This window comes from Thunnus thynnus, chromosome 9 (genome assembly GCF_963924715.1).
Source record: "Thunnus thynnus chromosome 9, fThuThy2.1, whole genome shotgun sequence".
NCBI classification, from domain to species: Eukaryota; Metazoa; Chordata; class Actinopteri; order Scombriformes; family Scombridae; genus Thunnus; species Thunnus thynnus.
Window position 1 is genome coordinate 9,331,914 of NC_089525.1, and position 16,385 is coordinate 9,348,298.

Sequence of the window (16,385 nt, forward strand, 5' to 3'; positions counted from 1 at the left end):
TGGTGTGGCAGGACTTTGATCAGCTAAAATAGCACTATGCTGTTATTCTGAGGCATCATAATCACAGTGTATTTGTCTGATGTAATATTGGCTGAGCTTCTATAGATTTCACCCCATTTCGACCTTTTATTATATAAACTTTCATCTTCATTTTCAGGTACAACGTTCCACTTCACAGTTGGTAAGCAGTAGGTCTGAAGCTTGAAGATCAGTCTCTCACTATGGGAATTCTTTGATATACACAAGTAAATTAACCGCAGTATGGAGTCAATGAGACCTTCTAGGCCCATACAAGTCTCTAAATTTACACTGTAATATGCACATGCAATTTGAAATTTAAAAAATGTTTATTTAATGAAATAAACAAAACGCAATAGAAACAAATACCATTCTGAACATTACAATTTAACGTAATACTTGTTACTCATTAAACTTCATTTTAGTGCAAGAATAAACAAGCACATATACTGCAAGTTATTTTAAGAAACTGGTTTTAAACAGCAAACAGAAACATGAATGAATGATTAATGAAAGTTATATTCTATCTTGGATGGATTTCTTTGATTGTTGGAATAAGTTGTAAGAAGTGCTCAGATCTATTACCTAAATAAAAGTGGTATTACCATGATAGAATACATAGAATAATTGTCCCTTCCAGTGTTAGATTGTAATATTTACTTGTTACTATTATAGATGCATTAATGTTTAAAATTTACTATATAGCAATGTATCAGATTTAATTTGTTGATTACTTGTTTTGAATGTTTGAATCTAAAAAGTAACCAGTAGTGGAGTAAAAAGTACAGGATTTCCCTCTGAAATGTTGTGGAGTATGTAGTAACATGGAAGATACTCAGTATGAGTACTTTAGATTTTTTTTTTTTTTTTTTACTACAGTACTTGAGTAAAGTTACTTCTCACCACTGGCCCCTTCGAAAGCAAAATGTCTCAGATACTGCTTGTTATTACTTTGATAAACTAACATGATGTTCCAGTAAAGTTAATCAAAACAGCCATGTGCAATAATAAGTGTGTGTCTGGTCTATATAAACTGTGAGCTGATGACCCCAGATCCTCCTCCTCACACACACACACACACACACACACACACACACACACACACACACACACACACACACACACACACACACACACACACACATTGACAGGTTTCTCTCAGCTGCAAAAAGTGCGCCATGCTGTTGACCTATACAGCAGAGCTTGAAGAGGAAGGCATGCTTGTGCATCCGTCTGCTGTTTACAGAAGAGTGTGAAGCTGAGACGCTGCTGGAGCATGTGGTGGTCACTCCTTGGTCTGACCTCCCCTTTTCATCCATGCTGATCATTTAGGGAGAAGACAGCAAAGCACAAGGTAATGACAGCGTTTTTTTTTTTTTTTAATAGAAATAATATCTGTGAGTCCGTCACACTGCTGTGCTTTGTCTGAACATTTGTGGTCACAGTCATGTCTCACATTTTGCTGATGTCAAGGGTTTTGTTATTAAGTCCTATTTTACGTAGCTTTTGAATATCCAAATCTATCAGCGTGCAACATATCACGAGTTTGGTCTATATAAACTGTGCGCTGATGACCCCAGATCCTCCTCCGCGCGCGCGCGCGCGCGCGCACACACACACACACACACACACACACACACACACACACACACATTCACACTTTCTATCTCTCTCACTCACTCTCTCTTTACCTCCTTCTCCGCAATCTGCTATTCACTCTCCTCCTCCTCCACTACCACCTCCTCCTCCTCCTCCTCCTGCCCACTGCCTGACCGAGGTGCTATTGTCTCGTTTCCTGTGGCCGTGCGAGCAACTCTCTACGTACACGCACGCTCACACGCAGGCGCGGTAGATGTGATGCGTTCCCATTTCTAGCGGACGGAGTGAGTCGCCGGGACTAATTGAGGAACTCACACCGGGAGGAAAAGTTTTCTCTCGTTACATAGAAGAACGGCTCCTTTCTATTTGAGTCGGGTTAGTTGGAAACTCCAAGCGAGAAAAGTTTGTAGACTCAGCAGCAGCAGCAGCAGCAACACTGAGAGAAAAAATATGGAGTTTATCTTTTGACAGCTGCGCCGCCGCACTGCTGCCAGACTGACAAACATCAGTGACCGGGAGGTGAGCTGTCAACATCCATTCAGCTGCCAGTAAGTTTGCACTGCTTCGTATCAAGACAATAACATTTTTTTGTCTTTGGTTGAGAGAGAGAGAGAAAAAAAAAACCTTCTGAGTAGCTGTTTTCCACAGCTAGCCCACAACCTCTGAGACCACGTAAATACAGTAATTATAGCAGCTGTAGGCATCTGTCATCTATCATAGTTGAAAATAAAGAAAAATGCCTCTCTAGGCTGTAGATGTTAGATTGGCTTTAAATATTGTGGCTGGAGGAACAAATTAACATATTTCAGTATAATCTAATGTAATTTACTACACACCAGTTATAGGGTAACATCAACAAGTAGGTGTTGATTAACTTAGAAAGAACATTTTTATTTATAGGAATTGAACATTTTTAGCTGTATTACATATTTACTGAGTATCACAAGACTTAATTAATGTGTTTGGAGCGAGAAAACAGCACAAACACCCTTCATTTAGGCCATTTCAGTTCACAGAAACATCACTACAAATTACAGTTACAGCTCCAAGAACTGCTAATTGAATTCTAGCACCTATTTTTTCCTCCATAGTCTCAACAAAAACTGAACATTTTTGTTTATCAAACAGTGGTTCAAATTAATTAGAGCTGCACGATACTTATGATTTTTTTTCCTTGATGAATTGTGTGGTTTATAAGTAACAGTAGTGTTCAACTAACAGTTGAAAACTCAAAGATATGCAATTCATTATTATAGAAGAAAACCAGCAAATATTCACATAAAGCTGGAATCAGTGAACTGAAATGACCTCTTTTTTTCTGTCAATTAATCAACTAATCGGTTAATAGCTGATAAAACTGAACATTATGAACCTTATAAAGTCGTATCCTGTGTTAAGGATATTAAGCCTAGTAGTTTGTGATGTAATTTAGGGCAAAGTTCAAACAAGACCGCCCTGATTAAAAATACACTCTGTATTGTGTAGTAACGCAAGCTGCCTTGGCTGTAAAGTGTGAAGATGTCCTCTCAAACACAACACTGTGCGCCTGCTTGTCCTCCACCTTCAACCCTCCCTGCCTTCTTCCTCCTAGCGAGTGAGAGAAGGGAACAGCTGGATGTGAGCTGAGCCTGAACTCGATCCGCTCAGATCAGCGGGTCCCAGAGGCCTGTTTCTGTCACTGCCGCGGCTGACTATAAGGGGGGGAAACCCTGTAACTGTGCAGCTGTCCATGACCTGTACACACACAGGCCTGAAATCCCTCAGCAGGACTTCTAGTAATCCACAACATTTTTAAATGTGTCTCTGCTCTAGGTCTGAAGCTGAGGCGGTTCTTGTTTCTTTCAAACACAAACTGTTCAGCAGCCAAATTCAATGTTCTATAGGCTCGGCTGCCCGAAGAAACAACATCAGCTGAATATGAAGCCGGCACTGTCAGGGGTCCTGGGACCGAGCCACAGTACACAGAACCCAACAGTGTGTGTGTGTGTGTGTGTGTGAGGACTGGCACATGTAGGTGTTTGCCTGCTTGTGTATGCACGTGTGGAGAATGTGCATATGTAAGTGTGTATTTGGTGCAGACGGGTACAGTGAGGGCATTGTGAGGGCCGGTGGAGGCTTTCTGGTAGGCGTGTGAAAACGCAGTAAAGATGTCACACTGCAGCTGGCACAGGACAGGCCTGATGGACTGCTTACACACACACACAGCATGCTTTTGTGTGTGTGGTGAAAAGACAGAGTGAATCTTATCCAGACAAACTCAGGATTTTGACACACAATGCCAAAGACCAACCATCTCACTGCTAGTTTTGCTCTGTTGCATAACACAAGATTAGGCCAGTCTTGCTAGTTAAAGGAGTACTCTGGTGATTTAAAAGTTGGGACACCTGGGAGAAAGATTTTTGTAAAGAAAGATGAAAGAACGGTCAAAATCAATGCAGCAGAGGCCGAGATGTCCCGACATTTAAGTCCCTGATAAGCTCCAGAAACATTGGATCCTACAATTCCCAGAATGCAACTTGACTGTCTGTTGTCAGGCCCTCCCTGCCTGCCTGTGGCTTTCAAACAACAAACTTCCAGTGTGTAAAGTTGCCTTTCTGTCACAAATTTGCAACCTCCAAGCCCAAATCAATATAACCCATTGTGACATCATGAGGGATATCTTTTTCACATTTTGGAAACACCACAGAAGAGATTATACAACTGTTTTCACATGCCGTGTAGTTCTCCTTATGACTGATACTGATGTGTTAAATCACTGGAGTTTCCTTTTTAAGACTGAGAGAGGTGAAGGTAGAGGAAAATTTAACTGAAATACAACATCTGTTTTTGGCTGAGAGCCATTGAAGTGGTCAGCAATTTAGTCCAGGACTTTATCTGTTTTTTGGCACATACCTGTTTGGTTTGGAATTTGAGCAATATTTAGTTTCTTGGGAAAACTACTGATAGTGTGTTGCACATTACATCCGTTTTAGTTTTAATGAAAATGTTTGTTTACCTGTACAGTAGGTTCAATGAGTTCCAAACTGAAAGAGAGGTTTGTTGTAGTCACTCATTGCCCCTGTATATGTAAGATTTGAATGTTTATGACTTGGCCACACAGGGTAACAACTTTCGCCACATATTTACACCATCAGAAAAATTTGAAAGATGCTATAATCATAAAAAATATACACATAGGGGCTTGAATGTGTTTCCTGTTGTGTTTCCATACTGTTTAAGGTTTAGTTATTTGATTAACTCCAAGCTTAACATTTGTAATCAAATATTTAATAGATTAGGAAGGTATGGATCTGATGATTTGAGTAATGAAGAAATGGTCAATTTACAAACAACAAAAAATGCAAATTGTTGATGATCTGATTAACTGTTTGGTCATCCCCTCAGCCATCAAGGATGAAGTGCAGAATGTTAAGCCTCTACACTGTAATAGAGAGCCAATACATTTGCACAATGTCAGTTCACTGACCTTAAATATTGCGTCATGTAAATGAGTAGAAAACCATCTTTATCTTAAAATGTCAAAGCATTTAATTCTTCAGGTTTGACAACAGGGTGAGCAGCTCTGCACTGCTTTTGCACCAAGCCAAAATGTTATTTACTTCTTCCAGTTGGAGCTTAGCCTCAGATCCTTTCTGTACTTTTATGGTTGAAAGTGGATTTTACATTGAGCTCTTTAACATTGGTTCATGAATGAATGTAGCTAGAGTGTGTTTAACCTCCTAATCCACAGTAAATGCTCCTGTGTCTGGCAGCTATATAACTCTCTCACTTCTGATGACAGCCTGAGTGCTGCATGCCACACAGCCATGAGAACTGAAACCCTCTGACCAGATGAGACTTTTATTTATACTGACAGATAACACATGAACCGCATACAGACACACTTACAAGCAAGAGGATAATGTTAATAGGTTTTGGTTTTATATTGGATGCTGATAAATAGTATGTCATTTATAAGCAAAACAATGACTTTCTGGAGGTTTCATTTGTGCCTGGTGTCTTCTCAGAAAATATTGGCAATGTTGGCTCTTATATGGTCTTTTTTTTTGTAAGATTGAGTTATAAAATCCAAGTAACACAGAATACATTTCTATCTTCTGTACAATTACATTCAAATATTAAACATACTCAGAGTTTTGTTTGAAGGTGTAATGGCTAAACATGTATACCATTATGCTTCATGTTATATAACTGGAGTTGGAGTTGTTTGCTCCTTGGTGCATAACTTTTATTGTGAGGAAGTGACCATGGGCTTTTTCCTTTTCTCTCCACAGGAGGACTGACCAACCCTGCAGCCGTACATCCTGACTGTCTCTGCCTCCATTTGTGTGTCTGAATGTCCACGATGGCTTGGAGGGGGCTTGACTGGTGGATCCCCTGCTGACAACTCTGATCCCCAGATATCCGCCCTGACTCCCCCCTTTCCTGAAGACTTTGGTGTAACCTCGTGCTGTGGAGAACCCTTCACCTCTAAGCTCTCATCATGGCTAGCTTGGTGCTTAACGAGACTGGAATGGAAGACTGTGGCATCGACGACTCCTTCAAGTACAACTTGTACTCGGTGGTCTACAGTGTGGTCTTTGTCTTAGGCCTGATCACCAACTGTGCTGCGCTCTTCGTATTCTGCTTCCGGATGAAGATGCGCAACGAGACCACAATGTTTATGACTAATTTAGCATTATCCGATTTAGTATTTGTTTTTACGCTGCCATTCAAGGTCTTCTACAATGTTAACCGCCACTGGCCATTTGGAGATGGACTGTGTAAGGTATCAGGAACAGCCTTCATCACCAACATCTATGGCAGCATGCTCTTCCTCACCTGTATCAGCGTTGACCGCTTCCTGGCAATAGTCTACCCTTTCCGCTCCCGCTCTATCCGCACGCGCAGGAACGCAGCGCTGGTGTGTGCCGCCGTGTGGCTGACCATTGTGGGAGGAGGGATATCAGTGACCTTCTTCTCCACCATCAACAGCACAAATAGAGCCACAACCTGCTTTGAGGGCTTCTCCAAGAGCACCTGGAAGACGTACCTGTCCAAAATCACCATCTTCATCGAGGTGAAGGGTCTGATAGTCACACAAACTAAAATATACACCATTTATACAATTTTATCATCTTTATTAAGCTAATCAGAGACATAACATTAGATATTTGTCTTGCATCTTATTATCTTTCCAGATTGTGGGATTCCTCCTCCCCCTCATGGCCAACTTGGTATGTTCCTCGCTGGTTCTACGAACGCTACGTCGCCCAGTGACTGTTGGTCATGGCTGTGACAGCAAGAGACGTGTCCTAAGGATGATTCTGGTCCATCTTGGCATCTTCATCATCTGCTTTGTCCCTTATAACTCTATCCTCTTCCTGTACGCCCTGGTGCGGACCCAGGCCCTGGCTAACTGCACTGTGGAGCGCTTTGCCCGAACTCTTTACCCCATCACGCTCTGTCTGGCCTGCCTCAACTGCTGCCTGGACCCTGTGGTCTACTACTTCACCTCAGAGAGCTTCCAGAAAAGCTTGACCATGGGAGGCAAAGGGTCCGGCTCCCGGCCTGAGAGTATCCCTCGCAGTGACACTGAGACCCAGGACACAGCAAACACTCTCCCCAGAGACACACATGCTCTGGCCAGCAATGGAAAAGAGACAAAGATGTCTGAGAGTGAGTTCTGACCCAACAAGGAAGACAGAAGGTAAAGAAGGGCAGAGTGGGTTTGAAAGACAGGAGCCCTGAATTTGAAAAATAAATCAATCAGCTGCTTGGTCCTGGAAGTGACAAACGCATAACTCAGCAGATTAGTTAAATCCTGAGGTAAATCCTGAGGTATGGCCCTGGCTTTACAGATTAATCCACCACTGGAGAGGAGAGGAATGTATCTGTTTATTATGAGCAAACACTACGGGGACCAGAGACCCAGCCACACCAGGACAATTGTGATAGTCTAGGGACACGCAGAGCCTCTAAAAGAGACTCAAACACATCATCACTCAGGTGTAACACACACAAACACGTACACATGCACTGGATTGTGGATAAGATGGAGATTTCCGTCCACATTGTTGAAATATGCTGTTAAGTACTTTTGTAACACACTGAGCCCTTAAGTTTTATTGTTATAAACTTCAAGCTTTCACAATGCAGTATATCATTTTAGACATTAATGTTATGACACTCTTTAGTGGTGAGACCCATTGTTATTATAGCACAGCAGTGCGCTGACCTGCTGAGTTAAACGTGTCTCATGTTGAAGTTTGAGGCCATTAAATGACTGTTTTGAATTGCTTTCTTGGCTGCATTTATTATTTCTGTCCCCCGCCTCGTGCCTGTTCGTTCGGTCAAACCTACTCTGAACCGGCCTTTATCAGCATGACTGTTCATTTGAACTCATAGAGGAGTTTTTCTACTCAGGCTCTTTTTTTCACCAAGCAGCCAATGTGATCTTGTTGTGGGCGCAGAAGGCAGCTCTGATCCAGTCGAGGAGTTTGGCCTGTGTGCTGTGTCACAGGCCAAATGCTTATTATGACTGGAGCAATGGTCCATTGTTTGCTCCTGAATGAGGTCTCTCTGTCTTAATCTGGCCTTAGACTGCAGATCTGCTCAAAGTCTCTTACATACTGCAATGTGCACACACACTCCAAAGTACGGGTGAACACTGTTGACTAAATACTCACCCAAAATCATTGTGTTACACTACATGAAGAACAAAACAGTGAAGACATTATAGTCAGCAGATCTGGGCATTTTAATTTAGTATTGCTGAGTTTGGGTGCATGTTTTTTGGGGGGCGGGGGGAATATTTGATCAATATTTTATCCTTGAGTACGCCATCAATTTTTATCATGATTGACCCCACTGAGAATAAGAACCCGGTCACACTAGCATTATACAACAGTGAAATTAATTGATTTTGTTGCATCAAAAACTTTTAATTTCATAGTGAATCTTTTGTATTGTGTTCATTTCTGGTGAACAATGACACACAAATTTGTATTTGTATTGCTGACCAATGGCTGACCGTCTTGACATCACTAACCTTTTGAGGGAACATAAGGCCGGAGAGTCAAAAATGGAAGTATCATAACTTATCAGCTTCATCATCCACATATATTCAACCCTCCCTCTGTCGAAATGCTAACTGCTCCACAAAAGAGGAATGGTTAGAAGACAGTTAGGAAACAAGAGTCACAACTATATTTCTTGAATAAACTGTGAACTTTACTGTTATCAATTGAGTAAACAAGCTGATTAACTAAACAAGCTAGCAAGCTTGGAGAGCTTCCCTCCCTCTCTAATAACTCTTAATTGAATAAAATTATGTACAGTACTGAGAACAAAATGCCAGTGGGAAGAAAACAGCACAATAGAGAGAAAGTAGGAAGAATTTCTGAGGGCTGTTATGACTTCCTAGTGCTAGCATGTTCCCAGCTTGCTACCATGTTAGCCATACGCTCGCAAGCTATATGCACTAATTGACCAGGCCTTTAACAGTGACAGTACAATGAGCTAATATAACATCCAGCAGCAGGGTCGGCTATATGTTTCTGTATGTACGCTACAGGCTCCAGGAGAAGGGAACTGATATCAGTCTGGGACATTATACAAGATGTTAGTACAAGTTGTTTATCTATTCATTCATAGACCAGTGCAGAGTTACAGATTCATGGCCTTACTTGGGAATGTAACAGGTCTCTCTATACCTGCTGCAGTGGTATGTACATAGAGGAGGAGGAGAGAGCGAAAAAAATCTAGTAATCCAAGTAGGCGTCTCTGTTACTGTGAGTGATGTGACCATGTGCAACCAGCATCAAAATCAGAGAGACAACAGTAGATGTTTGTGGGGTAGAGGTTAGCAAAGAGGAGGATACTGGAGTGGATAGAAGAGGAGCAGGAAATAAGAAGAGTGGGAGTGAAGAAAAACATGCAACAACCGGCCTTTACTCCTGGACTGGTTCGTGTCAAGAATGTGGCTGAAAAACAAATGCAACAGAGGACAACAGCTTTCACTTCAAATGTCTCCTTTAAAGGAGCAATATGCTCCTCTGACTGTAAATGAAAAAACTGCACTTGTTTAGTAAACTGAGTATTGGCCTGTTCTGACCTCTAGTGGCCATAAGTTGGAACAAAGAGTAATGTTTTGTGAAAACACCACGTGTGACCTCCACTTCTTCACTGACACTGAATCACCTTGTGATACTTTCGGTTCTTTGTGTTTGTTGATCATCTTCCTGTTGCTGTATATTGAACTGCTTGTTCGTGTGAAACTCAACTGTAGCACTACAAGAGGCTTAATGGTATGAAACTAACAGGGTAGATGAAACCGCTGCCACCCTACCGAGTTGTGGTATTGCTTTTCAGAAGCACGTGAAAACATTTTTTGTTAGACCCACTCAACTGAAAATGTTACCATATGTCAATAAGGGAAATAGCCACTCCTATGTATCAGCAACCACAAAAAAAAAGAAAATCGAGACTTTCTAAAGCACAAATAAAAAGTCAACCATTACATGCAAATCTACCTTACACCTAATTATGCTTTGATAAACAACAGCATTAAAAAAGGAAGTGTAACATCTGATAGGGGAAGCGGGCAAACGCTTGCATCAACTCCAAAAGTTGCAGGATGCAAAATGAGAGATCCTTTGACCAGACTATATATTAATGATTGTAGGGAGATGAATAACCATTGCATACAGTATAGATGTGTACATGCAAAATGTGTGAATAGCAGTCAGTGTGCTCAGTCTCTGCTTTGTCCACTGACCAGATCACTTGCTTTTAGAAATCCTAAACATTTCATAGATAAGAGGAACTGATATTTTCGTGCCTGTCTGCCCATCTGTCTGTCTTTCGTTAAATTTATTTGTTTACCTGTAAAAGCTGTCAGTCTTTTTTCTAAACCGCACACTCACCCTCCCTACTGAGAGTACCAGTTATGTCTCAGTTGCAGAATACTCAGTGACGTAAAATACGACAGAAAAACATTTGCAGACGTAAGGGCAGAGCTTCCCCTTCCCCTCATTTACCGTACCCAAAAAATTGAGCCAGCGGAGCCTTAGAACAGCCCACACCAGATGCCACCACCTCGTGCAACAACACATTCAAACAGAAACTTTATCACGTTGTTGCTGTCTTGCTCACACACACACACACACACACATACACACACACACACACACACACACACACACACACATTGACAGGTTTCTCTTAGCTGCAAAAAGTGCGCCATGCTGTTGACCTATACAGCAGAGCTTGAAGAGGAAGGCATGCTTGTGCATCCGTCTGCTGTTTACAGAAGAGTGTAAAGCTGAGACGCTGCTGGAGCATGTGGTGGTCACTCCTTGGTCTGACCTCCCCTTTTCATCCATGCTGATCATTTAGGGAGAAGACAGCAAAGCACAAGGTAATGACAGCGTTTTTTGTTTTTTTTAATAGAAATAATGTCCACGAGTCCGTCACACTGCTCTGCTTTGTCTGAACATTTGTGGTCACAGTCATGCCTCACATTTTGCTGATGACAAAGGTTTTGTTATTAAGTCCTATTTTACGTAGCTTTTGAATATCCAAATCTATCAGCGTGCAACATATCACGAGTTTATAGGCATCATTATTCAAATCAAAGGGTATTGTAAAATGTGAATAAAAAATTACTTGTATTATTTGTCTCCACTGTAGTTGTGCAGGTTAAATCTTATTATTTCAGCTCTATTTGATCCAACCACTTAAAAATGTCTTTAAATTTTTTTAAATTTTACGAATTATGATAAAGGTTTGAAAAACTATTCAAATGTTTTTCGAAGTGACAAATGTTTCTCACACAGCAATGCAGTTAAAATAAAAGAATACGACTTTATCCTCACCACTACTCACAAAAAGGGACTTTCATGTTGCTTCCTTAAATTTAAGCCTCAGGACGTACTGTAGCACAACAGTTTACTGTACAGGTAACATGAAGCAACCCATTGTCTGACTGTAGCAGACTGATAGGGCAGTCCCTACAACAGCTAATGGTAACCAGTCAGATCTGATCAAAATGACAGTAAAGAGACAGAAAGAAAGAAAAAAAACTGTCACTGTTTCTCTCTTTGCTCTCAATGCTAGCAGAGGAAGGGTGTGGTGTTGCCTTAATGGCAGAAGGAAGGGCGATGCTTCGGTGATAAGCAGAATAAATGCTCAGTCTTTCTTTCAGACATTTCCTGTTGCAGTCTTTTGCCGGAGACATCTGATTTATTACATGTTCTATTACTGTTTTCATAACCCAGTACCTTAAGAAAATATAACTGGAACACATCCAGATGATACATGCAGGAAAAATATTTTGTGTCACATTTGCTGTAACATATTATATTATTAATATCCTGTAATATATTTGATGTAATATTTGGGTACCACTTGCTAATATGGCACCCCTTATATGTGCATATAAACTGCAACGAAGGGCTTTATTACTGGTTAATAAATTTACTAATACTTTAAAAATACAGAGTGGAAAAACTTCAGGGGTCACCAAATATGTCAAAAATAATGCCTTTATCAGATTTTTCTCTGATACTTTCTAGCTTTCTTGTGAAATACTGGATACTTTCAGCTCTTCAGGCCTCTTAGTCCTTGAAATGAAGCAATTGGATGCGGAAAATCTCTGTTTGGTTTAACTGTGCATGGATTATACTAACTTGTGATGAGGGGTCACAAGTAGACAGTACTTTATTTTCAAGTGTCACAAGTCCTAAAGGTTTGGGACCACTATCCAACAATATGATAACTTAATCTCTTGCCAGAGTTGCTGTGCCTATTCACCTTGAGGGAACATGTGAAATATGATAGCTTTAGAAATTGGTTAAATTCTACTTTCACAACAGCCTAAGTGTTTTTCATTAGCCTTAACAATATAGTTTATAACAAAAGTCACTTTTCTGTATGTATTTATTCGTATTTAACTTAAAAGTGAAGCTAGCAGAGCTAGCTGTGTGGAAGCTGTGAATCATTGCAAATTAGGGTTGTGTTAACTGATGTACGAACAGCCAATCTCAGCTCATACTGTAAAAGTTTGACTTGAATGAATTTGTAAATTACGTAGAGCTTCAAAATTTCCCTATTTGGAGTGACTTTAACATCAGCTGTTTTAACTGTAACCCACAAGTCATTAACATTAGTGTTAGCTTGTTGTCTTTTGCTATTATTAGCAGCTAAATTATTATTTTTGTCAAAATGCTGATATGTGTCCCACAAAACAGGATGGATATAAGGAGATTTTTTACAGAGTCAAGAGCTAAATAGTGTCAGTAAAAACAGCAGCAACGTGTTTGTGAGCTTTCTATACTTAACATTAAATAATCAACAGTGCTGGCTAGCTAACCAGCAAACGTTAGCCCTAAGTTTCACTAACATTTTCTCATTCAATATTGCTATTAAATGCAATGTAGTGTTAATATAGTATGTAATATGTATCATAAACATATTACATAGTTTGATCATATACATAGAAGTCAAAGTAGAATTGGTGTGAACATTAATATATGCATTGTGAGACTGTGCCCCTCAAAACAATAGACTGCATTATGCCCCTGTTTCAAGCTTTACTGTGTCAGGAGCTGAACCTCCCGAACCACTTACCTTCTGGAAAAGGCTGCAGGGTGTCTGGACCACAGTTCATTTATTAGGATGACTTATTAACAGTTACAAGTGCAGACTTGGAATGTCATTGGGTTTTACTCTTTCTAAAACCATCATGTCTGGAGATATAAACGTTATTAAAGTAATTTGTTATGATTTATTTCAACAATCTATCAAGTCTGCATTTGTACAGCAAATGTTAATAAATGGTCATGATCCATTGGTGTGGTCTTCTTGATGAATACAAAACCCTCCTAAAATGCTGCAGGAGGATAAACATGACCTCACAAATTTGTCACAACTGGGAAACGCAAATGCTGTTACTGATAATGATTTACAACTAACCTATAAAGCATTAGTAAATGTGTCATTGACCACTAATGAAGCCATTAATTACAACATTAATTGCTACTTTTTATAAAGAGTGCCTTATGAGAAAATTTACATCATGTTTGGAGTATCTGTTCCATTATCTGTAACCTTTCCTTGTTTTGTTGCAGGTGTTGTGGGCGTCTGAGTGAAAAGATGAAGAATAATTGAATTGAATTATACCAACAGTGTCTGTGCTAGAGAGGGAATGACTTTGAATATGTCTGGATCGGGGGAGGAGTCCTCCTCCTCACAATGTGGCTACAATATGACCAGCTGGGAGCAGCGCATGGACTCGATGTACACCTACTTCTACCTGCTGCTTTTCATTCCTGGGCTGCTGCTCAACACCACTGCCCTCTGGGTCCTCTGCAGACACATTAGGTGTGCACATACAAAAATGCACACACACACACACACACACACACACACACATATAAAGCCTCAAATACATTTTGGACATGTAGCTAACTTTTCTGTATGTTGCTCCACAGTAAGAAGACCAAGGCAGTGATCTTCATGATAAACCTGGCATTAGCCGACCTGGCCCACATCCTCTCTCTGCCCCTCAGGATCTATTATTACTTCGCTCATACCTGGCCCTTTGGACACAACCTCTGCTTGTTCTGCTTTTACCTCAAATACCTCAACATGTACGCCGCTATAGTGTTCCTGGTAAGCAGGCAGCACAGTGAAAATAATCTGGAATATCCTGAAGGTTAGGGAGAACAAGGAAGGTCAAATGATAGTTTAGGGATTTCTCTTCCATTTAAAAGCAAGCAAATGTCCTTGTTGATAAAAAAGTTCCTTTGGGAATAACAGGAAGTCATTTGAATGTATGCCAGTGACTCCCTTCGCCTCGCTTCTCAGAACAAATGTACTTCCTCTGACTGTGAAACTGGTAGATAATTCTACATCACTGTTTCTGTTTCCTCTGTTTTCAGGTGTGTATTAGTGTGCAGAGGTGTGTCTTCCTGCTCAACCCATTCTCTGCTCGCCAGTGGAGGCGGCGTTACGACGTGCTGATCAGTTTTATAGTGTGGGTGGTAGTCAGTCTGGCCTGCTCACCTTTCATTTTTATGCGGAGCAGCAGCAGCAGCAGCAGTGCCACCACTGCTAGCGTGGGTACACAGATCTCGAACATGTCCTATCCTTTGGATGCCGCTTCTACCCAACATCCCACCACTTACATCAAGCTCTATGTGTCGTCTTTGAGTACAAGCCCTCAGGTCTCCAGTCATAGCTCTGCTAAAGCCGGCTGTTTTAAAGACTTGCCCATGCGTCATCTGTCCCCCTTTCTGGCAGTCACCATGATGGCTCTCGCTGAGTTGTTTGGCTTCCTGATTCCTTTGACTTGCATTTGTTACAGCTCCATCCGCATCGCCCGCTCCCTCCACCGGAGACAGACAGTGGAGGATCAGAAGAACTCCACCACGCTCTCACGCTCTCGCACTCAGTCAGTCACGTCGACAGATAATCACGAGAAGCACACAAACAGTGACAAGCGGCGTGCCCTGCAGATGGTGCTGAGCTGCACTGCCCTCTTCTTGTTCTGCTTCGCCCCCTACCACCTCAACTTCCTGCTCTACCTGATGGTGTCGCAGGACATAATATCCGACTGCACCATGAGTCTGGCAGTGCGTCAGTTCCACCCAGTGTCTCTGTGCATGGCAAGCCTGAGCTGCTGCCTCAACCCTCTGCTCTATTACTTTCTAACAGCTGAGTTCAGATCGCACCTCACCAGACGCAGCTCCTCCTTCACCTCCACACTCCTCTCCTCTCCGGTCAGCTCCCCGTCCCAGCGTTCTGCACCGCACAGAATGATGAGCTTGAGGAGTAACTACTCAGACAGAGAATAGCATTAATCAGATTTGGTTGTTCCTCTGGAGAAACAGATAGATCTTGATGAGCTTGAAAACAGACTTACAAGATCCAAACTGGACAATAAAATGATACCACACGTCTTTCAATGTTACCGCTGTTAAGTACAACCTGATCCAGCGAGCTTTGACTTCAATGTGAAGAGCCTCCTAGAGGACACATTTCAGAACAAACAGATGAGCAACTGAAATGGCGTCTGCCTTTTGTGTGTTTCACAGTGAATAGGTACAGGATAGGCTTACCTACAACGGGCTGTGTTTATTTTCTGTATCATATGTCTCATGTTCTCAAACCACAGCCTTAGTAAAAATGCAACAACTTTAAATAAGCTACGACATAAACTTTAAAGCTTTATGTAAAAGTGTACGAATGTGCTGCAAATAAATAAAAGTCTGCGCTTTCTTTCTTATCTGTGAGTGTAATGTGTTTTGTCTGTGTTGGGAATCTGAGGTAGTTACATAATGAGGTTCTTCTCTGAGTGACAGCAAATGAAAACAGGTGCCCGCTCATTTTTGCTAAACTTCCTCTCCCAGTGTAAAGTGGTGAAGACAGTTGCCAACAGTTGCAGCTGCTCTCAAAACCGGTAAACTGTCAGGCTCTGAGGTCGGTGTTTAAACTGAAATTCAGCCCTTTGCCCTCCTGCATCTGCTAAACCCAAGTCTGAGCCAACTCTGAGAATATCCCCGCCCACAGGCACATGCACGCAACCCACCACAAGAAAACTAACAAGTGTCTGGTTAACCCACCACAATATACCCTCCCCTCAAACCCTTATCAAATTTTATTTTCAAAAAACATTCCAATTTTTCAGTTTTAGCATTTATTCTTAGTCCTGATATGCTATAATCTTTTTTTTAAGTTCTATCATCAAGAGGACACACATGGTGAATAGACATCGTCCGCAAGGA

At 41.3% G+C, this 16,385-nt stretch overlaps 2 protein-coding genes across 5 annotated transcripts; both read left to right on the forward strand.

The window, feature by feature from the left end:
- The first annotated feature begins 1,100 nt into the window (after window positions 1–1,100).
- On the forward strand, window positions 1,101–7,892 carry lpar4 (lysophosphatidic acid receptor 4). Of its 3 annotated transcripts, none has more exons than XM_067598712.1 (3): window positions 1,101–1,372; window positions 5,892–6,676; window positions 6,798–7,892. In XM_067598712.1, the coding sequence occupies exons 2-3, from the start codon at window positions 6,101–6,103 to the stop codon at window positions 7,284–7,286; spliced, it is 1,065 nt and encodes a 354-aa protein (XP_067454813.1). In that variant the 5' UTR covers window positions 1,101–1,372; window positions 5,892–6,100; the 3' UTR covers window positions 7,287–7,892. The 3 variants fall into 3 exon arrangements, with proteins under 3 accessions (XP_067454813.1, XP_067454812.1, XP_067454814.1); XM_067598711.1 differs by lacking the exon at window positions 1,101–1,372 and adding an exon at window positions 1,752–2,165; XM_067598713.1 differs by lacking the exon at window positions 1,101–1,372 and adding an exon at window positions 1,752–2,136.
- A 135-nt stretch (window positions 7,893–8,027) lies between these two features.
- Window positions 8,028–15,886, forward strand: p2ry10 (P2Y receptor family member 10). Of its 2 annotated transcripts, none has more exons than XM_067598709.1 (4): window positions 8,028–11,017; window positions 13,728–13,980; window positions 14,091–14,271; window positions 14,541–15,886. In XM_067598709.1, exons 2-4 carry the CDS (start codon window positions 13,805–13,807, stop codon window positions 15,453–15,455), a joined length of 1,272 nt encoding a protein of 423 aa, XP_067454810.1. In that variant the 5' UTR covers window positions 8,028–11,017; window positions 13,728–13,804; the 3' UTR covers window positions 15,456–15,886. The 2 variants fall into 2 exon arrangements, with proteins under 2 accessions (XP_067454810.1, XP_067454811.1); XM_067598710.1 differs by having other exon boundaries at window positions 13,786–13,980.
- Window positions 15,887–16,385: the final 499 nt, after the last annotated feature.